The 23,799-nt window shown below is 44.7% G+C and overlaps 1 protein-coding gene across 1 annotated transcript in view; it reads left to right on the top strand.

Moving 5' to 3' along the window:
* The window catches only part of TLL2 (tolloid like 2), a 121,442-nt gene that overhangs the window by 60,048 nt on the left and 37,595 nt on the right, over nt 1-23,799 (top strand). The window contains exons 4-9 of the mRNA XM_045068820.1: nt 3,410-3,565; nt 5,702-5,819; nt 10,921-11,099; nt 12,102-12,207; nt 19,692-19,816; nt 22,016-22,131. Of these exons, the coding sequence (XP_044924755.1) occupies nt 3,410-3,565; nt 5,702-5,819; nt 10,921-11,099; nt 12,102-12,207; nt 19,692-19,816; nt 22,016-22,131 (800 nt within the window). The remainder of the gene's footprint in view (nt 1-3,409; nt 3,566-5,701; nt 5,820-10,920; nt 11,100-12,101; nt 12,208-19,691; nt 19,817-22,015; nt 22,132-23,799) is intronic.

The following is a 23,799-nucleotide window of genomic DNA, read 5'->3' on the forward strand; positions in this document are numbered from 1 at the left end:
GTGAATCTATAAGTATATCAATAAAAATTTCAATTTACAAAAACTATTTCATATATAATTAAAAAATTGAAACTCAACCATAAGACCATTGCAAAGTTTGTGTTATTATTGTGGGAAATGTAATTTACTCACAGAATAATGCCTGTTGAATAACTCATTTAAAAAAACATAATTACATAAAAAGATCAAAAATAAATGAGTGGGAAAAAGCTCTATGAGGCAAAGAGTAATCAAATTTTAACTGACATAGTAATATTCATATCAGCCAAAATAATCCTTATTGTGGATAAACACTGTTACAGATAAAGAGGGTCATTAATGATGAAAGAAATAATTTATTGGGAACATTTAAATAATTCAACTGGGAACATTTAACAGTCCTTCACTTGTATTACTTAAACAACATAGCCTTGAACAATGCAAAGCAGAAATTAAGAATAAAGGAGAAAATGGCAGTCCACAATGTTAGTTGTCAGGGTTGTTTAAGGCACTTTTCTCAGTAACTGATACACCAAGGAGCCAAAATAGTTGTAGGTAGAATATGTGAATAACATATGTAGCATCCTTTAACCATCAATTATAGAAATGAATACACATTATCCAAGGACATTTGGGACATTTATAAAAACCAATCACATACTGGGCTGCAAACGAAGATTCAGAATACCAAAGAATTGATACCTTGGAGCATAGGCTAGTCATCTACAGCCAGGAGGCCAAATCCAACCTACCATCTGTTTTTGCAAATAAGCTGTTATTGGAACACAGCCATACCCAATCATTTACATATTGTTTATGGCTGCTGTCACACTACAGTGGCAGAGCTGGTTGGTTGCAACAGAGAATGTATTAACTACAAAACTTCAAATATTTACTATTGTTCTTTTTCAGAAAAAGTTTGCTGACCCCCACCGTGGAGAATGGGTCCTTGGAACACAAAGCAATGTTAGAAATCAGTAACACCCACAGAGAAACAAATATTTAGGAATTTTGAAAATCACACTTTTAAATAACTAAAAGATCAAAGAAGAAAGTCTAAATGGAGCTAACAGAATATATCAATGTCTAACATTGATATATACATGTCAAATGATAGAATGCTGCTAAAGAGGAACTCAGAGAAATTTTAGCCTAAAAATATCAACAGTAGAATATAAGAAAAATTGAAAATTATGTGCCGAATGTTCAACTCAAGAAGCCAGAAGAGGATGGCTAACTGATTTGTTACAAGAGTGCCAAGACAGTTCTATAGGGGAAAAACTAATCTTTTCAACAAATGATGCTGGAAACACTAGATATTCACAGGCAAAATAATAAAACTAGACCCCTACCTCACACCATATATAAAAATTAACTCAAAATGATTAAAGACTTAAATATAAGCACCAAAACTATAGAACTGTAGATATAAATAGATATAACATAGTTATAAATATAGATATAAATCTCTGTGAGGTTGGATTAGGCTGTAATTTCTAAAATATGGCACAAAAACCATAAGAAACAAAAATGGATAAATTGGACTTTATCAAAATTTAAAACTTTTATGGTTCCAAGGATACTATTGTAAAAATGAAAAGATAACCTACAGAATAAGAGAAAATATTTATAAGTCATATGTCTGATAAGGGTCCGGTGTCCAGAATATACAAAGAATAATTATAACAGTAAAAAGACAACCCAATTAAGAAATAGGCAGAGGATTTGAATACACATTTCTTCAAAGAAGATATGCAAATGACTCATAAGAACATAAAGAGATGTTTAGCATCAGTAGTCACTAGGAAAATGCAAATCAAAAGCACACTGAGATGCCAGTTCACCCATTAAGATGGCTATAATCAACAAGCTTGACAATAACAAGTGTTGACAAGTATATGGAGACATTGGAACCCTGATGCATTGCTGATGGGAATGTAAATGATGCTTTGGAGAGCAGCCTGCTAGTTCTTCAAAAGGTTGTTAAATGTAAAGTTCTTGAATGACCCAACAATTCCAGTCTGTGGTGCATACCCAGGAGAACAGGAAACATATATTCACACACAAATGTATACATTAGTGCCCATACTAGTATTATTCGTGATAGCCAAAAAGCAGAAACAACCCAAATGTCCATCATCTGAGAAATGGATAAACAAAATGTGGTAGATACATGCAATGGAATATTATCCAGCCATAAAATATAATAATGTACTAATACATGGTATGATACCAATGAACCTTGAAAACATGCTAAGGAAAAGAAGCCAGACACAAAATACCACATATCAGCTGATTCCATTTGTGTGAGATGTCCAGAATAGGCACATCCACAGAAACAGAAAGTAGATGACTAATGGCCAAGGACTGGGGCAGGGGCTAGAAATGGGAAGTGACTGCTAATGTGTTTCTTTTTGGGGCGATGAAAATGTTGTGGAGTTCTGTAGTGCTGATGGTTGCACAACTTTGTGAATATACTAAAAACCACTAAATTGTATACTTTAAAAGAATGTCTATTACGGTGTGTGAGTTATATCTCCAGTTTTTTAAAAAAGAAAAGAAGATAGAAAGGAAAGATTGGAATAAAATAAGTGCAAATGGAAGGAAGTAATAAAAGAAATAAAATTAATGAATAATAAAAAATGAAATGGATAAAAAAAATCAAAAGCTGATTTTGAGGGAAAAGATACAGAAACTGAAGAGAAAATGTTCCAAGTGAGAATAATGAGGGAATCTACATAAGTAGGCTGAAAACAAAAGCTTATGTTGTCTGAGTGATGGACAAAATGAACGTGGATTTGATGATTAGGGCGCCACAGGTTCAAGCGATTCTACCCCACCTGTCTGTCTCTACTATTTCCGGGGCCCCACCGTGGACTCCGAACCTTAAAAGGGCCTCCACTTCTTTTCCACCTCCCTCTCTTAAAGGTCTAGCTGTGCCAAGAGATCGGGAAGAGCTGGGGGATTTTATGAGGCGCTGCTTTTTCCAGAGGCTCATCTTGCAAAGAGTATCTGAACCATTGCAAGCTGGTTCACTTTGTCAGACTGGCCAAATGATTTTCCACATTTGCAGCATTGATGGGTATTTGGTCAGGGCTGGAGATTGGCTCAGTAAGTCCCCTCTGATATTCCCAGAGAAGAGAGCGCATCCCTGACTCGACTCCATCCCAAAGGATGCCTTGTTCGGTCCCTGCTTGATTCTCTCTGGCTTCCATGGAGCCCCACAGGGTGTGCAAGGCTTCCAGGAAGCCAGCCTGCTTCCGTCGTAGCCCCGGCACCCTTCCTGACACCCAGGGGTTCAAAACCCCGAGCAGACCGAACACCCCCTTTAGAACACATGTTCTTTGTGGATTCATGGATAGTATAGTCTTAACCATGATGGACAGAAGGAACTAAAGGCAGAGTAAATGGCAGCGTGCCTCTCTTGCAGATGGCGAGGACAATGCCATGCTCCTGCACAGCCCCCGGACCTCGGATGCCCGAGCTGAGACCTTTTCTCCACGCGTCCGAAGAGCCACAACCTCGAGGACAGAGAGAATATGGCCTGGAGGGGTCATCCCCTACGTCATCGGTGGGAACTTCACTGGTCAGTAGTCCCAGAGGAGACCTCCTTTGGGGCTGTGTCCTCCCCGGGGGGTGGAGCAGAGCCTGGACACGGCTGTCCTACCTGCTGGTGCTCCATTATGCCTTCAGGGCTAGTGCTCTAAGCCTGGCAAAACTGTGGTCTCTGCTGGGACTGTGTCCTCAGTGGTGATCACCTAGTCCCCAGGCCTTCATGACACATGATCCTGGTCTTGAAAGAGGGACAGGGTTTGCACAATGGGTAGGTAAGCAAAGCCCTCCAGGCCAAAGCCACACAGGGTGGCTGACCTGTCTTCTGCCTGGGTGGGCACCCACACCGGTCGCATCCCCGCAGCAATATGCAAGGTAAGCAGAGTGGGCCCTTAGATGTGGCTAGTCCCGGCTAGTACTGCTTGCCGGCAGTACACCCTATGGGAAGGTACTTAACCTTGCCAGGTTAAGTCCCTCTTCTGTAAGTGGGGATGATAATATTTTTTAGCTCATAGGGTTGTTTTGAGAACTAAACGAGTTAATTTAGATGAAGCACTTGACTAGTACCTGGCACATAGTAATTAGTAATCATTTGCTATTGGTATTATTATCTTTAAAATACGTAGGTCAGCCAGTGGCTTCCCATCACTACTAGTGAAACTGAAACTGCTGACCATGGCCTCCAAGGTCAGCCCTTGCGCCCTGTTCCACCCAGTCTCCTGCCCTGCTCCTGCTCTCTTCTCCCCAGTTCCTGCGTGTTGACATTACAGGTACATGTCCCTTCTGGAACATGCCCAGCTCATTCCTGCTTTAACACACCTGCACCTGCCCTCCATCCGCCTAGAACACTCTTTCCCCAGACCTTCTCGTGATTTCTTCTTATCACTGCATCTCAGATCAGATGACACATCCCCAGAAAGGCCTCTTTGCCTCCCTGATACCCCCAATATCCCACTGGCTACTTGTTCTCAGCACCCCACTTTCTAGTCTGTACAGTACTTCCCATTATCTGAAATGCGTTGACTTTTGTTCCCTGGTGCTTAACCGTGCTCTTTGAGATGCGGTGTGCTTTTCTGACCAAAGATTTACACAACCTTCATCAAAGTTAGCTAATTTTATATAGAGAATTCTCTTAACGTGGTGGTTTTTCTTGTTCTCTAATTAGTGGGATTGCTATTTTGGTGAGTGATTGAGCTATAAATGATTTGAACTAAAAATATCAAGATGTAAAAAAAAAAAAGTGGACAGCTAGGCTAGGTTATTCTTTATTCTGTCTGTTTGTTTTTGGGACAATATGACATCACACCCAGGTCTTCCAGACTATGATGGAAGCCTCCCCAGTGCTCTGCTTGTTTTTGGCAACAAGGTCATTCTAGAACTCAGACACCATCCCCGATTGTTTTTTGTAGTCCCCAAACACTATTTTTCTAGATCCTTCTCATTGTTTCTAGGAAAATCAAAATAGTGTTCTTTATCTCAGATTGATAAAGAACAGATTGATGTGTTCTTTTAGAGAACATATATTGACTGTAAGTAACTATCAGCCAGTTTACTACTCTGTTCTTCTCCCAGACAGTTTACTTACTGTTCTATTTCTCAACACATTTCCACTCAAGGAAATATGAAGATGTGCTCAGAGAAAGCATGAAATTCACCTGTTTTCAAAGGGCTTGTAGAAAAGGACGCTCAAGGAGCCACCAGAAAACACTGTGGCCCCAGGCAAAAGTAGCATGACCGTACCTGAAAACAAACTTTTGAGAGCATATGGACCCATACTCCTGTAGATAGAAAATAAAATGAAGCCTCAGAATGCAATGCTGGTGAGCTACTTCAAAAGCCTTAAATTTTCCAGTTGAATAATCTGGGTAAGCTTTTTTTGTTTTAAGTTTAGATGAAAGTACTCTCCATTCAAAGGAAAAGCCGGAGAGTCTGGGATATTCTGAAAATCTACTTTTATCCTCTTTTCCCTTCACGAACTCTTCCTCCCTGAGTTTGGGCAATTCAGGAAATTTATATTCTTCGCAAGGGAAATCCTTATTCCTAGTGCATTTCTAGTCTGGGGGACCAATTCTCATTGGAAAAAGCGTCATTGTGAGTCAGCATTGCGTATGGCCTCTGAGGGAGGCAAAGACCCATCAGGACAGTGATGAGACCTGCCCTGTCGTTTCAGGAAGCCAGAGGGCCATTTTCAAGCAGGCCATGAGACACTGGGAGAAGCACACCTGTGTGACCTTCGTAGAAAGGACTGATGAGGAGAGCTTCATTGTATTCAGTTACAGAACCTGTGGGTAAGTAGGCACCTGCAAGGCCACTTCAGTGGAACCTGAGCCAGACAAATCTGATGGCTCCTGAGAATTGAATTTTCTCTGTAAAACCAAATATTTCCAAGGAGCTGTGATCAATAGCAACATAGGGTTTGTCAGAAACTCCCCTTGCCCCCAATGAACTCATAATCCCAGGACAAAGTAGGCCGGTCAAGAAGAAGATTCTAGAAAGACAAGGGGTCTGGATCTCCTGTCATGGGAGCAGTTGAAGGAATTGGGGTGTTTCATATGGAGAAGTGAGATTCCAAACCAGTTGGAGGCCCGGGATCGTACTGAGAGTCTGACAAAGCTATGGCTTCCTCATGATGGATATACGTTTATGCAAAATTCTGCATGTAATTTTATGGGCTCCCTGGGCTAAGAGACTTCCTCCAGAAAACATAACAAATAATAAGGTGCCTGGATTATGACCAAATTTAGCCGTTATGCCAGGAAATATAAGTGTGATGTCCTCTCCTACTGAAAGAAAAAGTTTCCCCTACTGGTTCATATACTTCAACCCAACTACATGGGATATGCATGAAATGACTACTGAAGAGAATGACCCAGAAAGGTTACAGGCAAAAGGAAAGAAGGCACACAGGCAAATGCTAACAAAAAGAATGTTAGGATCGGGGACGCCTGGGTGGCTCAGTTGGTTAAGCCGCTGCCTTCGGCTCAGGTCATGATCCCAGCGTCCTGGGATCGAGTCCCATATCGGGCTCCCTGCTTGGCAGGGAGCCTGCTTCTCCCTCTGCCTCTGCCTGCCATTCTGTCTGCCTGTGCTTGCTCTTGCTTCTCTCTCTATGACAAATAAATAAAATAAAATCTTTAAAAAAAAAGAAAGAAAGAAATTGATCCTTAAAAAAAAAAAAAAAAAAAAAGAATGTTAGGATCGTAATTTTAGTTACAGAGAAGGCCTTTTTTGTTTCATTCTTGTTTTGTTTCATTTTTAAAGTAGGGGAGTGTTTTAAAAAAAAAAAAAAAAAAAGGTGAGACACTTTATATTGAGAAGGAGTCCAAGCTACAGTGAGAATATAACCGTCATAAATCTTTATGCACCAAACAGTGCAGCATTAAGAGTCATAAAACCAGCCCCAGGGAATTCAAGGGGAAATTGACAGAAACACCAGCAGCAGGCGACCTTATTTCATTTCTGTCCACCCAAGAAGATCAATGTTGAGGTGACCAAAAAATGAGTAGAGATTTGTAGCGGACTGGAGAAATAGAATAGAGTTGGTCCTATGGATCTATCAGATTCTGCAATCTGATAACAGATCTTTTCTTCTTATGCGTGTGTTGAACATTTATAGACATTGTCCATCTGTTAAGCATGAAACGCACCTCGATGGATTCTCAAAGGCAGAAAGAGCATTAACATGTTCTCTGATTGCAAAGCAATGAGACTGGACATCATGACAAAGAGTAGAGTAAATACCCGTGCATTACCTAGTAAGTTAAAAGCTCCATTTTTTGTTTGTACAACTCTTAGGTCACAAAGGAATCAGGATGAATATTATAACTTATCCAGGCAATAAAAGCCCTACAATTCTAAGTTAGAGAGATATGGCTAAAGCTGTATGTGTGTGTGTGTGTCCCAATAGCCCACATCAGATTTAACAATGATAATTCTAGAAGCATTTCTAGACTCAGGAACAAGTCAAAGATATTCATGATCACCACAATTATTTTACACGTTTTGGAAAATGCTAGCTAATATAATTAGATAAGAGAAGGAAATACACACAGTAAGTATTGGCAGGAGTAAGGCAGTGTTTGCATGGTTTGAAGTTAGTGCAACATGTACCCCAAAACCCAGAAAAACAATTGAGAAACTTAGAAACAAAAGGAGACCCTGATGAGGTGACTGATTACAAATGTAACAAGAAAATTAATTACTTTTCCTTATAATGAAATAATTTGATACACTTTTGTAATGAGAAAAGTATCACTTTAATAGAAACATAATAAATAATACATCTAAGAATAAACTTAACGAAAATGCAAAAATATGCCAGACCTATAGGAAGAAAATGCTAAAACTCTAAGGAAACTTAAAAAAAAAGTAAAAATGGAAATGCATACCACTCCCTGTATAGGGATACTTAACATAGTAAAGATGTCACAACTCCTTGAAATAACCTATAAATGCATGCCATTGTGATGCAAATATCTACATTTATACATATGTAGGTATATGTGTATTTATGTTTTAGAAATTTAACAAATGATACTAAAGTTTATCTGGAGGAATGACCATGTAGAAATAGCCAACAGAGGAGAGAGACAGAGACAGAGGCAGAGGGAGAGAGAGGGAGAGAGAGGAGGTGGAAAGAGGCACAGAGAGAGAAACAGTAACAACAGTTACAGAAGTAGTGTGGGATTATGGGAAGAGGTCTGATGGTCTAGTCAAACATCTAGGGTTTAAAATGCAAGTGAAGATGATAATAATTAAGATCACTTAGAACATAACAAAAGAGTTTAAAGTGAATATGCCTATACACAGATTTAGGTAGCATTTTAAATGAGTATTACTTAAATGAGCTATATTAGTCATTTGGATATTTTAACAGTGGGGTAGAGAGCTCATTGTGAAAAAAACAAAGCTGGAGGGGGCACCTGGGTGGCTCAGTGGGTTGGGCCTCGGCCTTCGGCTCAGGTCCTGGTCTCAGGGTCCTGGGATTGAGCCCCGAATCTCATCAGGCTCTCTCCTCAGTGGGGAGTCTGCTTTCCCCACTCTTTCTCTCTCTCTGCCTCCCTCTCTGCCTACTTGTGATCTCTGTCAAATACATAAATAAAACTTAAAAAAAAAAATAGAAAATCTGGATTCCTACCTCACTTCTTACATCAAAATGATTCTAGCTGGATCAAAGATGTAAACATTTTTAAAAGGATAAAGAAAAGAAAAAAAAGAAATTTAAAAAGTATTAGAGAGAAACAAGAGTGAAGTTTACTTATAATCTTGGCCTAGAGATGGCCTTTCTAAGCAGGGCAAAAAAAAAATGAAGTCATTACATACACTGAAATTTTAAAATTGTCTATGGTGAAAACAAAACCAAAACAACACATAAACAAACAAACAAAAAGCCAAATAAGAAATAAAGTGAAAAAAAAAATTGTCAATATATTTGGCAATCAAAAGACTCATTTCAGGGGGGTTGAGAGAAGGGGTGTGGGGTTATGGACATTGGGGAGGGTAAGTGCTTTGGTGAGTGCTGTGAAGTGTGTAAACCTGGCGATTCACAGACCTGTACCACTGGGGATAAAAATATATGTTTATCAAAAATAAAAAGTTTTAAAAAAAAAGACTCATTTCCTTAATTCATAAAGGGTTCTTACAAATCAATAATAAAAAGATGGACAACCCAAAAGAATATAGGGAAAAGATGTGATCACAAAGTTCACAAGAAAGAGAAATACAAATGTCTTATAAAACATGGAAAGCTATCCAATCTCGATATGGTGAAATGCCATGTTTCACCTATCCAGCTGACCAAAAAAAATTTGATAAAACCAGTGTTGTCCAGGTTGTGGGGAAATAGGGCTTTTTAATATATTATTAGTGGGCATGTAAGTAGACACATTTGGGGATTGCGATTTGATAATATCTATCGGAATCTCAAATGCATATACCCTTTTATCTATCAGTCCCAATGCTAAGACTTTACCCTGACATGAACAAGAGTCCAACCATTTCTTGGTTTCCTTATTATTATTTGTTTGTTTGTTTTCTCTTCCTCTCCCATGAGGCTTTGTTTAAATAGCAAAAATTGGAATCAGCCTAAATGTATACCTATTAGGAGCCTGATTAAATAAAAGTTAATTGTACTTTAAAAAGAATGAAGGAGGTCTTTATGCACTATTATAAAAAGATCTCTAAATTAAGGAGGAAAAAATATAAAAAATGAAGGACAATGTACATAATGCATTTTGTAATTTTAAAAAATGTATACTAATTTTTATGAAGGATGTCTGAGACACTGTTAACAATGGTTATCTTTGGATGAAGAGATTAGAGGGGATGAGAGACAATACTTCAATCTTCTGAACATATATATTTTTTATTTTTTATTTATTTTTTTAAAGGATTTATTTATTTATTTCACAGACAAATCACAAGGAGGCAGAGAGGCAGACAGAGAGAGGAGTAAGCAGGCTCCCCGCTGAGCAGAAAGCCCGATGTGGGGCTTGATCCCAGGACCCCAGGATCATGACCTGAGCCGAAGGCAGAGGCTTTAACCCACTGAGCCACCCAGGCGCCCCTGAACATATATATTTTTAAAAGATTAATTTATTTATTTGAGAGAAAGAGAGAGAGTGGGGGAGGGGTAAGGGCAGAGGGAAAGAGAGAATCTCAAGCAGACTCCCTGATGAGTGTGGGACCTGACATGAACTTACCTGACGTGAACTTACCTGACGTGATCTTACGATGCTGAGATCACAACCTGAGCTGAAACCAAGAGTCACTTTACTTAACCAGCTGAACCACCCAATTGCCCCAACTGTGTATTTTTTTTTTAATGTTTGATAGAGGTTTTCTGGGTGGTAAAGGCAGTAGGACTGTGGGCCATTTTAATTTCTTATATCTTTCTATATTAGGAATAATATATAATAATATATTAGGAATAAATGTTATTTGAAAAAAATAATTGTGCCCAGAAGAGGAATCATCATTTCTAAGGCTCCTCTGATAAGGATATCAAGACTCATCCTTCACAGAAACTCAGCTTACTCCATTCATTATCTCTTTTCCTTGTCATCAGAGATGATCCAGCAGAGACTTGGGGGTGCAGGGGTTGGAAAGGGTGTGGTCTTTATTTTGGGAATCTAGGCCTTATCTTTCCTTGGGTTCTCAAGTAGATCCATGACCACCAAAAAGGTGAACCATTTTTGGAGGGTATTTCTGTATTGGGAGGGAACTCAGACAATGAGAGTGCTTTCAGCACACATAGATACATATGTGTGTACACGTATACACACACACACGCGCACAAACACACACACACACACACACACACATTGGGGAGGGTATTAGACTCTTCCTATTCTCTGACCTGCTAACCTGGGTATTTCTGCAACTGTCCAGCTGTTGTTCCTATGTTGGGCGCCGAGGAGGAGGCCCACAGGCCATATCCATTGGGAAAAACTGTGACAAGTTTGGCATTGTGGCGCACGAGTTGGGCCATGTGGTTGGGTTCTGGCATGAACACACCCGGCCAGATAGAGACCAGCATGTCACCATCATCAGAGAGAACATCCAACCAGGTAAGGAGCCAGTATGGAGTCCGGAAGCCACTGACCAGGAAGCTGGCATCCACCAGGGCAGGCAGCTGTGAAGGGGAGGGGTTTCCGGGAGCCGACCAATGCTCATTTGTTCTGTAAGGAGGCAGCAACCCTATTGTGCAGGCGTTTGTCACCAGCATTGCCAGTGTCCTCTGTGGTCCTTCTTGGGAGGAAGCCCCAGCTTGTAGGTTACAGCAGAAACAAAATGACTTTTTACGTTGTAAAGGACCATGAAATCCAGCTCCATTTCCCAACAGGAACAGAGTGGACCAGAACACTATTGGTAGCATCAAAGCCGAGAAGCCAAAAGAGGAGTTCTCCTGGTAGCTTTTCTAAGAGCCCCTTTTGCTGACTTCAGCAGCCCATCTTTTTGAAACAAATACAATTAGGACATGAGTACATGTAAATGCAGTATTTCTGCCTGCAGAATTTCTGCCTGCCCCAAGGCAGATAGGGTATCTAGATTTAAAACAAAACAAAACAAAACAAAACCCTTAAAAACCAGAAAACAAAACCCAGAAATTCTCATATGAAATAATTTTATATAGAAGTTCATAATGAACTTGAAAGTAGCACTGAGTCATCTGGTTGCCTTAAATGCTTTTGAGAATCCGAATAGTGAATTCTTGGGGATCGAATTTAGCTCTCTGATTTTTCTTCTTTTCTTTCCGTAGCAAGATCAGAGATCTGTTTTTTAAGTTTTTGAGCAATCAGATCAATAATGAACCTGTCTACAAACGTAGAGTAAGGGTTTCCAGTGGCACCTGGGGAGGGGCTGTTGGGGAGTGGGGTTGGGAGAACACAGGGCTGTTGGAAGTTTCAAATTTCCAGTCTGTTAAAGACAAGGGGGACAACCGCAGCCTTGCTGTTTGATTGGGCCAACTGAAGCTCTCAGAAGTGGCTATGGGGCCTCCTCCTCCCCCTCTGCCTCCTTTCAGGGACTTGCCTTGTTTTCAAAGGCCTTAACAGAGTGTTGTGTCACAGGTCAGGAGTATAATTTCTTAAAAATGGAAGCTGGGGAAGTGAGCTCTCTGGGAGAAACCTACGACTTTGACAGCATCATGCACTACGCCCGGAACACCTTCTCAAGGTCGGAATCTGTGCTTCTGCCTCATCTGTGTTTTACTGTGCCTGCCGCGGGCTTGGGTCGGATGCTTGGAGGTGTGCTGAGAGTGGGTCTCTGCATGCTCTTTGCACAGTTGGCCTGTCTGTCCTTGAAATACAGTGGCCTCCGGGCTGCCATGAAATACAATCTAATCAGGTTCCCGCTAATAAGATTGAATCCTGTCGCGAAGCTGGCGTTCCATCACGCCCTAATGGCACAAGCAGCAAACTGGAAAGGGGAAATTATCGAGAGGTTGGCCAGGATAATAACTTAGGGGCTCTGGGTAAAATATCCAGGGGGCGGGGGAGTCTTCCAAAGCATGTCCTTGGTGTAAGCCTGGTGACGCTTACCGCTTCTCTCCAAGAGGTGTGCTTTATTGGAAGCTAGACCAGAGGAGGGCTGGGAGTGTCGTAAATCATGGATTCATTTTTGAGAGGAAGAAAATGAGACTCCAGCCGGCTTGAGGGCACACAGGTAGCTGGGGTCAGAGTGAGAACAAAGATCCAGGTTTCCTGCCTGCTGGTCACGCTCGATGGTAGCCCGTGTACCCAAGGATGGCCAGACTGGTGATTTATGGCTGGCATCAGTGGGATCTGTTCTAATGAGTTATTGCTGTGCTGGACTGGATGTTAAGTATTGCCAGTACTGCCCTTGCTTCTAGACCATATGAGTGTTTTGTATAGAGAAGTTTTCTCTCTCTGGTCCCAGTGTTGTGGGTCTTTCTGAAACCTTCGAGTTAGAGGAGACACAGGGTAAATATTTTCTCTCGGCACTTTTTTTTTTTTTTTTTTTTTTTTTGGTCAGTTACCTCTTAAAACTAGCTTGTTTGCTTTTTATTTATCTATTTGATCACGGAGGGGGAAAAAAAGATTTGAAATGGGTTCAAGTATATACATAGGACAAGAAACAAATAAATGAGGGAACTTGAGGGTGGGGGAGGGGAGAGTAAGGGTAGAGAGCTACGCTGAAGCTTGGAATCAGCTGGCTATTGGGAATACATGCCATGAAGTCATGTACACTTTGGTGGGATCGGCAGCAAATCTCGCCGTGCACTTCTTAGCAGTTATAGCAAAGACGGAAATAATTTCACGAGTCCCTGTGTCCATAAAGATCAATGGAAGCCATTCTTTCGGGTGACATAGCGCTCTTGGGAGTGAACAGGGAACTGGGCACCCAGGGCTTGTTGGCTCTTGGGTAGGGCTGCTGGAAGTCTGCTGTTGATGAGGTCACAGGACTGGGGGAGAGATCCTCCAAACCTCCCCACCCCAAGCTCTCCATTGCAGGGGGAGCTTGGTGCCGTCCCTCTGAGCACACAGCTGATTTAGCTGTCATCTGCGTGCAGCCAGGCGGGATCTCTCTGGAGCTCTGGTGGGTGGAGTTGTGTCCAAGTCAGCATCTTTGAACACCTGGCATGCGACTGACTGACCCTGTTCTTATTACTCTTCTCCTGGCTCTTTATCAGAGGACACAGGGGGCACCATGTAATGAAGAGACCCCTGAAATGAGAATCAAAGACTGGGTTCCAATCCTAGTGCTCTCACACACGGTGCTATTGAGGGATATGTAGACAGTAACTGGGGATAGCTTTGTGCTGGATCATATCGCCACCTCCCTGGACATCAGTTTCCTCGTGAGAGGGTGGGACTAGATGTTCTCTGAGCCCCTCCCAGCTCAGACATTTCCTATTGTGCTTTCTGAATCTGGTGCAGACAGGTGAGGCACCGACAGATTGGGTTGCCTTCATTGCCATGTGGACGTTCGAGGCTTCCTCTTGCATGTTGGGAAGCAGAGACTTTGAAGGACCTTCCTGGGGACCTTTGGGGGGGGGTGTCTCAGGAAACAAGGGGATAGGCAGGATGTTAGCCCACCCTGCAGGGGTCAGAGCAGGATGCTTGAGTGTGGAGGCTGGGCTGACTCTCGGGTTTGGGAAATGGTGTAGGAAATATGGGGTCACACCACATCAGCCCTGGGGTTGCAGGCTGCTAAATAGAGACAAAGTGTTGATTCTGTAGAGAACCACTGTCAAGTTGGTCCAAATGAGCAGGTTATACCTTGGATCTTGTCTCCATAGCTGTCCTAACTCTCCATATTGCTTTATCATTTGTCTGTTAATAATTCTTGTGCATTCATCTAAACTCCTCTCTCTCCCTAGACTAAGATCTTTGAGGGGATCCTCTTTTAATTCCCAGCACCATATGAAGCCTAGAACACGATAGATGTTCAATAAATACTTCTTTTTTTAAAAGATTTATTTATTTACTTACTTACTTACTTACTTACTTATTTGAGAGAGAAAGAGCACAAGCAGGCAGAGAGGCAGGCAGCAACAGAGTTGAGAAGCAGGCTCCCCGCTGAGCAAGAAGCCTGACATGGGACTCGATCTCAGGACGCTGGGATCATGTCCTGAGCTGAAGGCAGCCGTTTAACTGATTGAGCCACCCAGGTGTCCCTCAATAAATATTTCTTAAATAAATGAATGAATCAATCAAAGGAGCCTGGGAGATCCAAAATGCTGGGGACTAGGTGAAGGAAGAAACTTCCATTATCTTCAGGCATTTCTGTCCACATACCAGAGACATGGTGGTCACGTCATAAGGAGAATCTACATAGCATCTCCTGTGTTGGGGGGTTGGGGATAAATTACTTCCAATGGGCTCCAGAAACTGCACTGCCTCCTTGGCACCTACCGTGTGCCATTTACTAGGAGAAGCTCTGAAACCAGAGGCCAGGGCCAGAATGCCGCTAGTGGCTTCTGGCATCAGCATTCTTTCTTTCTTTCTTTCTTTTTTTTGTTTGTTTTTTTGTTTTGTTTTGTTTTGTCTTTTTGGTTTGTTTGGTTTTGTTGTAGGCTCCACGCCCAGTATGGAGCCCAGCATGGGGCTTGAACTCACAACCCCAGGATCAAGACCTGAGCTGAGATCGGGAGTCAGACACATAACTGACTGAGCCACCCAGGTGCCCCATGGTTTTATTTCTCCATCCAGCGTGGGGCTCAAACTCACAACCCTGAGATCAAGAGTTGCGTGCTCCACCGACTGAACCAGCCAGGCATCCCCTTTTCTTGTTTTTCTTTTAAGAAAAAAAAAAATCTTTAGTTTTTTTCCTGTGATCTGTAGTTCGTAACGCCATCCCTTTTGCCCCTCAAGGAGATAACCCTCATTAACACTGTTGTCAACATGGTGCCGCTTATCGGCACAGACCAGTGGAAGCCCATAGACCGAACCCCTGAAATAATAGCTCACCACCAAGCGTACCCAGAATCCCTCAGAGGGAGACATGGGCGAGGGAGCAGCCCATGGGCATGATGGGCCGCCACATAGGAGTCCAGCAGCTCCCCTGAAGTCCTTGAAGGGAAGTGGCCATCTCCTTCTGCCACCATGATGTCATCAGTGTCACGGAACAGTCTATCCTCAAACCAATGGGTCACAGCAACCACTTATTTTTGTGACATTGTGGGTCATTCTGGCTCATTCTCTGGTTTTGCCTGGGATCATTTCCATGGCAATAGTCGTGTGGCCGTGCCACTGGGCTGGGAAGTCCAGGATGGCTGGTCCCATGTGTGGTTGTTGTGCTGCCTATCCGGCGGGGGGGCCCCTCAGTTCTCCTCCCTGGGGCCTCTCATTCTCAACAGGCTAGACTGGACTCCTCACTGCATTGGGACTCATAGCTCCTGTAGGACAAGCTGGGAGGCTGCAGGACTCTTAAGACCCAGGCTCTGGAACCTGCAGGACATCATTTCCATTGGCCAAGCAAGGTGCAAGGCCCAGAATATGGACAATAGGAGGCGCCATTCATTATTTTGACAGCTACATGCTTACCCCTGCCTCAGAGTTTGGAATGATTTTTGGCAAATCTATTTTGTGGCAAGTGGATCCCTTCACTGTCCTTTCTGCCAGTTTTCTGCATGGATTTTCAGGAAACTCATTTGTTCAGTGGGACATGGATCAATAGCCTCCTTACTGATGGTCTTTCCTGGCCCACTTTTTGTCAAGTTTCACAGTCCCTAACTCCCTAATTCCATGTCGTTACTCCCTGGAGCCAGCCTGCACATCGTCTGAGTTTGTTAAAGAGTAGAGAATGGCCCATCAAGCATTTACTGGTAGGAAAACCCATCTTTGTGTGTCTTTATGATTGATCTGTCTCCTTCCAGCTTCAGTTTCTAGTTTCTTTCTTTTTTTTTTTAAAGATTTTATTTATTTTCTGACAGAGATCACAAGTAGGCAGAGAGGCTGGCAGAGAGACAGGGGGAAGTAGATTCCCCGCTGAGCAGAGAGCCCGATGTGGGGCTCCATCCCAGGACCCCGGGATCACGACCCAAGCCAAAGGCAGAGGCTTTAACCCACTGAGCCACCCAGGCGCCCCCAGTTTCTAGTTTCTTGCCGGCCTTCTCTCCTCCCCCGTGGTTGGACCCGGGCTCTGGGGAGTGATATCTCTACAGGTTTCATTGGACAGGTGTCCAGGAGCTGAGGATGCACTTCTGTGGTCCAGGGACCTCTTTGTTTGGAGAGCTCAGAGCCAACAGCTTTGTTCCCTAAAGCATCTGCCCAACCTTTTCTTAGTTTAGCAGAATGTCAATGCTAAGAGTTGTCCTACCTAAGAGGGATGTCACTGCAGTGGTTCATGCAAGGGACGCCTCTTGCGGTAATTATCTTCCAGAGCCCACTGCCTTGCTGGCAGCTCAGGGGAAAGTTGGGGAGGGAGTCCCAGCCCCCTAGTGCTGTCCGAGCGTGAGCTGATGTTTTTCCTGCTGTTTTGGTGTCTGAAGTCGCCCTCATGGGAAACACTGGCTGGAAGGAGGGGGATGTGGGAGATGGGCTCCAGGCCTGCCTGCGTCCCAGGGCTGGCTGGCCATTACTAGCTCTGGACTCTGGAAGAGATGCTTAAGCTCTGCAGGCTTTTTCTCACCTGTGGGGAGGAAACTCTAATAAGAATGGCACCCACACATCACGTTCCTGGCAGAGTCACCTGTGTGTGGGGGCTTTAGCGGGGTTGGCTGGCCTGGGTTGCTGAGAGATTGTGAGGAGCTTTACATTTTGTGCAGCGAAATTTCTTCCCTCAGGGGAATCAAGAAAATAATTACAAATGGGCATATTTTATGTTAGGGCAGAAGTGCCTCTTTTTAGATTTAGTAGGTGATTGAATTTAGAATTTTATGGGGAGTCATTACTTGAGGTTTAAAACTTGGCAAAGTTGGGGCAACTTTCAAGGTAGTACAGAATTTCAGCTAATACATAGGTAATGTGGATTTTCACATTTCCTTTGGGGGTACATTGCTTTGCAAGATTTTCTGAAGACACTGCCTTACCTTGGTTACATAATTTAATTCAAAAAGCATTTCTTGACCTGTTATGCTCCAGTCCCTGATAACATAGAGATGAAGGTCTTGGTGTCTCTGCTTGAGGAACTTACTATTGAGCAGAGAAGACAAATACCTTCATCCTTCAAAAAAGATAATAGAGTATGAGACAAAGAGACGAGACAAATAAGGCCCAGACGTAGCCCAGAGAAAGGAACTAGTAACTCGAGATGGTTTGGATAAAAAAGGTTCAAGAAGACTTTTAAGAGGGAAAGCCATCTACTGGGGTTTTGGCGAATGAACAGGAGTTTGCTGGTGGACAAGAAGATGGGCAGCATGAGTAAGGGCACATTTGGGGCTAGCAGCAGTTTGGTGTTGCTTCAGACACCAAGTGGGGTAGAGGGGTCAGAAGTGGCTAGAGAGGAAGGCAGAGGCCAGTGGGCCAAGAGCCTGGGGATCCAGGTGGTAACTGGAGATCAGTGGAGGCTTCTGAGCAGAGAGGATGCAAGCCTGCTCTCAAATTTCTGGACAATCCCATTGTCGTGTTAAAGGGGCCCCACAGAGGTGGCTGAGTCTACGGGAGGGAGGCCAGTTGAGAAGCTGCTGGGAAGAAGTCAGGAAGGGGATGCTGTCTGAGCTGAGGCAGTGGTCTGGAATGAGGGGGAGGGCATGGATCGAGGCATGATGGAAGGTGCCATGGCACCTTTGGATTGAGTCTTGGGAGACAGGGTTCATGGGTTGAGTGTGGATGTCAGACCCAGAGGATAGTGTGGTCACTGGGAAGGGTAACTGGGCATCTGGAGCTTAGCAGGTGATTCTGGGGCTCAGAATCAGAGAGTTTTCTGTATACCTTTCCATGGCAGGGGAAAACCCAGAGAAGCCAGTGGAGCAGGAGAAGAAGAAGAAGGCAGAACCTCCAGGGAGAGCCCAGAGAGGGAAACGGGAAGTAGATGGATGTCCCCTTGCTGCTCAGAGATGTCGGTGCCCTGGGAGCCAGGGGAAGAGAGTCTGAGGAAGGAAGGAGCAGCTGATGTCAGTGCTGTCAGGGAGGGTGTGTGAGGGGTGACAGGTGTCCATCGGGGTCATCAGTCAGTTGGTGGCTGTGGACCTTTGTAGGACAGTCTGGTTGCAGTTGCATTGAGGAGTGAATGGGAGGTGGGCAGTCAGACAGAATGGAGATAGTTCTTTCTGGAAACCTGGTTAACAAGGGAGGGAAGACACAGGTAACTGGAGAAGGAGCTGGTTCGGAAGAAGGCCCTCCCTTCTAGAGAGGCCCTGCGTCAGGGGTCTGGAGGCAGAAAAGGAGGCTCGGACAGGGGTCTACCAGGCCCATGTCATGGAGGTCCAAGACTGTGCTCAGCCCGGCAGCCTGCCGTCTGCTCCTCTCTTATGGTCAATTTCCATTTCCTTCATGTGGGAATAGAATAAGATGTTAGAACTGGAAGGGACTGCCAGGACTGTCGGGGCCAGTCTCTTACTGTCAGAGAAGTAAACTGAGGCTCAAGGAAGGGATGGGGCTTGTCCAAGTTCACCCAGGTGGCAGAGCCAGGCCGTACATGGAAATATTTAGACCAGGGCCCTCACAGCTACCCTTTGCTCTCTGCAATCATCCCCATTGCTAAAAAGGCCCCCAAACCCTGATTCCCATGATTCACAAACTCGTCAACCAGCACTAACTTTTGAGCCCCTGAGAGCCTCGCACTGTGCTGGTTCCCAGGCTCTCTGTGGAGCCTCTCCAAGATTTATCCATGCTCAGTGGTTCCCGCTGCACAACTCCAGGGGGCTCCACGCACACCAAGGTCTTTCCGAATGGTACTCCCCGAAGTTGTACGATGTGGCGGCCCGGGGGCCTGGACCCATCAGGGGCTTCGTGGCAATACTCAGTGCCCATCCATAAGGAAGCCCCCAGGCCAGTGGACTAGGGTAGATCAGCAAACGTGGCAGAGTCATTCTCCCATCGGAAGTGAGTAGGCAGCGCATGAAATAGAAAGCCCACATGCCAGGATGAGTAAAGCAAATCTTTTCAGTCATACGGGTCTGTGGAGAGGCAGCCCAGGGGCCAGGGACGTCGAGGCAGCTGTGGGCAGGGAAATAAAGACTGTACATCCCAGCGCGGCCAGCCAGCCAGCCTTGACCTGTCTTTCTCCTTTCTCTCTCTCTTTTCTTCCCACAGAGGAGTTTTCTTAGACACCATCCTCCCCCGCCGAGACGACAATGGCATCAGGCCAACCATTGGCCAGCGCGTGCGGCTCAGTCAGGGAGACATCGCTCAAGCCAGGAAGCTGTACAAATGCCCAGGTAACTGAGTCCTCGGGAGTCCCGGGGCCATGCGGGCACCCTCGGAGTGTGACTTGACCACGCTTTGCAAGCTCGCCTCTTTGCTGGGAAAGCAGCTCGGGGGACCTGACGAGGCTGCTGTAATTTCTGGCGTGCTGCTCTCAGGAAGGTTCCAGACAGCATAGGAGGCCCAAACTGGGGAGGTGATTGCCAGGAGTGACACAAAGAATAGGTCTGGGAGCTCACAGCTTTGTCTGTGGGAACCTTTGGAATTCTCTGGCCCAGCCCTGATAGCCCGAAGAGGAAGAAGGCCTAGAGGAATAGCAGCAGTGACCATGGGCCTGGCGCAGTGCGTAACTCTGAATGCCCCTCACTTCCTATGGGAGTGAGAGATGTGGGTTTGTTGGAATAAAAACCAAGGGTTTTGCAGAAAGATCTTGAATGAAGGAGTTCTTAGGGAGGGGGGGTCAACCTCCCACATCCTCAGAGCTGTAAATGAGGTTGTTTCTATGGCCTTGGGGCTTCCCTAGCCATGCGACGTGCTGGTCATTGGCTAGAAATCGGCCATCGGAGCCTGGACAGTACCCTGGGGTCTGAGGAGTCTGCTTCCGTGCCCAGCCACAAGCCCCTCCCCTTGAAAGTGCCCTCTTTGCCTTCCATCCCCTTGGCTTTAGCATCACACACCCCCCCACCCCCCACCTCCCCAACCTGCTGTCCTGGGAGTGAGCTCACTTTGACCCCTTTAAGCTGTTGAACTTCAGTGCAAAACATCTGTTACAGCAGCCCGGGTTTACCACTGATGGAAGAGAACACAATTAAGTAGTTTGGGGAGGAAGAAGGAAATTCATGACCCACAGGTCCAGTAACATTTTTTAGACCCTAGACCAGACACACAGCTGGATCATGGGACAGCATATTTGAAAAAGGGGCCATCCTAGAAAATGTAGGCTATCACATCACCCTACTAAGTGGGATCACAGAGCATGCAAAGGACTCTGTGGGGTTTGGTCCATCACAAAACTCTAGGAAACATGTCCATCCAGCTATTAGTCATGTGGGGGCGTGTTCGGGCTGCAGTGCAGGACGCACATATCATATAACCTAGCTGAATTGAAAGAGAAACATTATAGCATTCTCTGGGAAATGCCATAGTATTTATTTAGTTATAATGTATATGCCTCTTACATCCCCAAAGGATTGGAGGCAGCTGGTAAATACCATGGAGCCATAGAGTAATGTATCTGTTCTTGCAGAATGTTGATGATTATTCGAAAATAATTTCCATGGAACCCTTGGGGGTGTTGACTGCTGGGCATAATCCTCGTGATGCCTGGCAGTTGTTCAGTAACATGATATCGAAGCCCCAACATCCAGGATTTCCTGAGGCTGATGACGGGCCGCTCTCCAGCTATTCCTTCCTGCAGCTTTAAAACTGCAGCTTCCAGTAATTTCAATTAGTAGCTAAGAGCAGGGTTGTTGCCCAGTGGAGGTTGAATTGCATGTAGGCAGATACGGGTAAGGATGCTTGTTTCCCACACTCTGGGGGTGACTCATGGGAAATATTTTTCACATATGTAAGGACTAGTTTCTAGACTTGCAACCAGGCAACCCTCCAATATTCAAGGGCAGAATAGCTTCCCATACCTCTGGTCATCTTGGAGTTTTCTTGAGTGTTTATTTGGTAGCTCATTCAGAGATAGGCAGCAGAAAAAGAAGAGGCAAGATTCAACCCAATGAGTTTCTCATGAAATGGGTTTCCGAGTGTTTTCTTTGTCTTGTTGCTTCACCTACTTGTACTTTTCTGTGCTCACTGCCTCAGATGTTAGTCATAATGACAACGGCCGCTGTGTGTGGCACGCTCACTGTGTGCCAAGCACTGAGTGGATCCATGTCATTAACCCTTCAGGAAGCTCCGGCCCATTTTACAGACAAGAAAACTAAGGCCCAGCAAGTCTGGGAAACTTGCACCCCACTTGAGTCCATGCTCAATCGTGAGAGCCTCAGGAACCTCAGCAACCCCTAGGTATTGCTCTTTGGTGCCCAGACCCTATTTTCACTTCTATCAGCCAGAAGAAAATCATCAGTCTGACTGACACGCTTCTCACAGAGGCATCCCGGGGGCTTTGGCTGGTCACAGGGTGTTGACGGGGCCTGGCACAGGGAGCTTCTGGGATAGGGAGCGTGTCTGCCTGAATCACAGTTGTTGTTTTACTTGTGCAGCATGTGGGGAGACCCTGCAGGACACAACAGGAAACTTTTCTGCACCTGGTTTCCCAAATGGCTACCCTTCTTACTCCCACTGTGTCTGGAGGATATCGGTCACGCCAGGGGAAAAGGTACGTGTGAAACCACCTCAGGAAGTGACATAGCTTTCTTTGAGGTGTGGGGGTTGTACTATTATTGACAGTAGTGAAAACAGCTGCGATGCTATGAGCACCAATGTGTGCCAGCTTGCTTATTTCTGGACTTCTGACTGGTGTCATACAAATAGAGGCTAGAAGCAAAATGTCCATGTGAATTATAAATCAAGCTCACAGTTTGGAAAACAAAGTAGACTCTAGCCTTTCTCCTTAATAAGGACACCATCAGAATGCCTTGGAAGGTGAGGATCCAATTGAGAATTCCTTGACATGTCAGAGTGTTGCTCTGGGAGGTAGCAATGTAGGGAGAGCTGGCCCCCAACCCACAGCTGGCTCTTCCTTCTCTTCTCAGCACCCCCATTTCATCTCAGGAGCACCCATGGTGACACCCCAGCCTACTCTCCCAAACACTCTGCACTCCCTCCTTGCAAACAGTTATTCCTCCAGTAGGAGCAGATTGGTTAGATATGCTGTCTACCTTTGGGAGGGTGGGTTCCAGGACCGAGATCTCTGCATGATCTAGAAGTAGGCTCAGGACCATTTGGACAGGAACTCCAGGGTCCTGGGCACTTGCAGTGAGGTCTAGGAGCTATGCAAGCTCTGGGTGAGCACGATCCTTTGGGTCTGAAGGTTCTGCGATTCCCTCCAGATTCCCTCTAGAGTTGAGCCAGGGCAGCAGCGTCTTTTGTCGTGGTCCAAGGGTGTTAAGTTCTCAATCCTCTGGCATCTCTTCACATCCATCATATGGATAAGGAATTTGAGGCCCAGACACTTAAAAAATTGCCCAAATTCACAATAAAATATAGAACTGGAACTTGGGGCTTCTTCACTCCTAAAACGTGTGTGTGTGTGTGTGTGTGTGAGTTTTCACACCTCCCTTCAAATCCAAGAGTTCTTCAGACTAGACACTGCCATCTTTGAGATGCCCTCTCTGCCCCTTGGGTCAGGCTTCCTACAGTCATACCTGCCGTAGCTTGCCTCACAATAACATGATTGCTGGTTTATCTGGTTGTCTACCTTCTAGACCCTAACCTCATTGAGGACAGAGACTATTCAGCTGGAGGTCTCCAGCACCCAACAGAGCCCATGGCACAAAGTCACACAAAAAGTCTTTGTTGAGGGCACCTGGGTGGCTCAGTGGGTTAAGCCGCTGCCTTTGGCTCAGGTCATGATCTCAGGGTCCTGGGATCAAGTCCCACATCGGGCTTTCTGCTCAGCAGGGAGCCTGCTTCCTCCTCTCTCTCTCTGCCTGCCTCTATGCCTGCTTGTGATCTCTCTCTCTCTGTCAAATAAATATATAAATTAAATCTTAAAAAAAAAAAGTCTTTTTTGAATGGGCATGTGAATGGATGAGAGGCCAAGTGACAAACCTGCAGCTGGGGGTGCCATGGGGTGATGGATTTCCGGAGGCCTGAAGCCAACCTTCGAGTAGTCCTAATTCATAATTGTTAATAATGTCCACTTAAATGTTTTCTCTGGCCTCGGTGCTATTCTCAGCATATTATGCAGTTTATCTCTTTTAATCCTCAGAACTTCATGTGATAGGAGCTATTAGCACATTAATTTTTCTGATTAAAAAATGGATTTGCCTGAGGCTACTCAGTTTGTTGCGAAGTTGGGATCTGAGTGCAGGTGAGAACCTGG

This window comes from Mustela putorius, unplaced genomic scaffold, assembly GCF_011764305.1.
Source record: "Mustela putorius furo isolate JIRA1106 unplaced genomic scaffold, ASM1176430v1.1 tig00003909_pilon_pilon_pilon, whole genome shotgun sequence".
NCBI classification, from domain to species: Eukaryota; Metazoa; Chordata; class Mammalia; order Carnivora; family Mustelidae; genus Mustela; species Mustela putorius.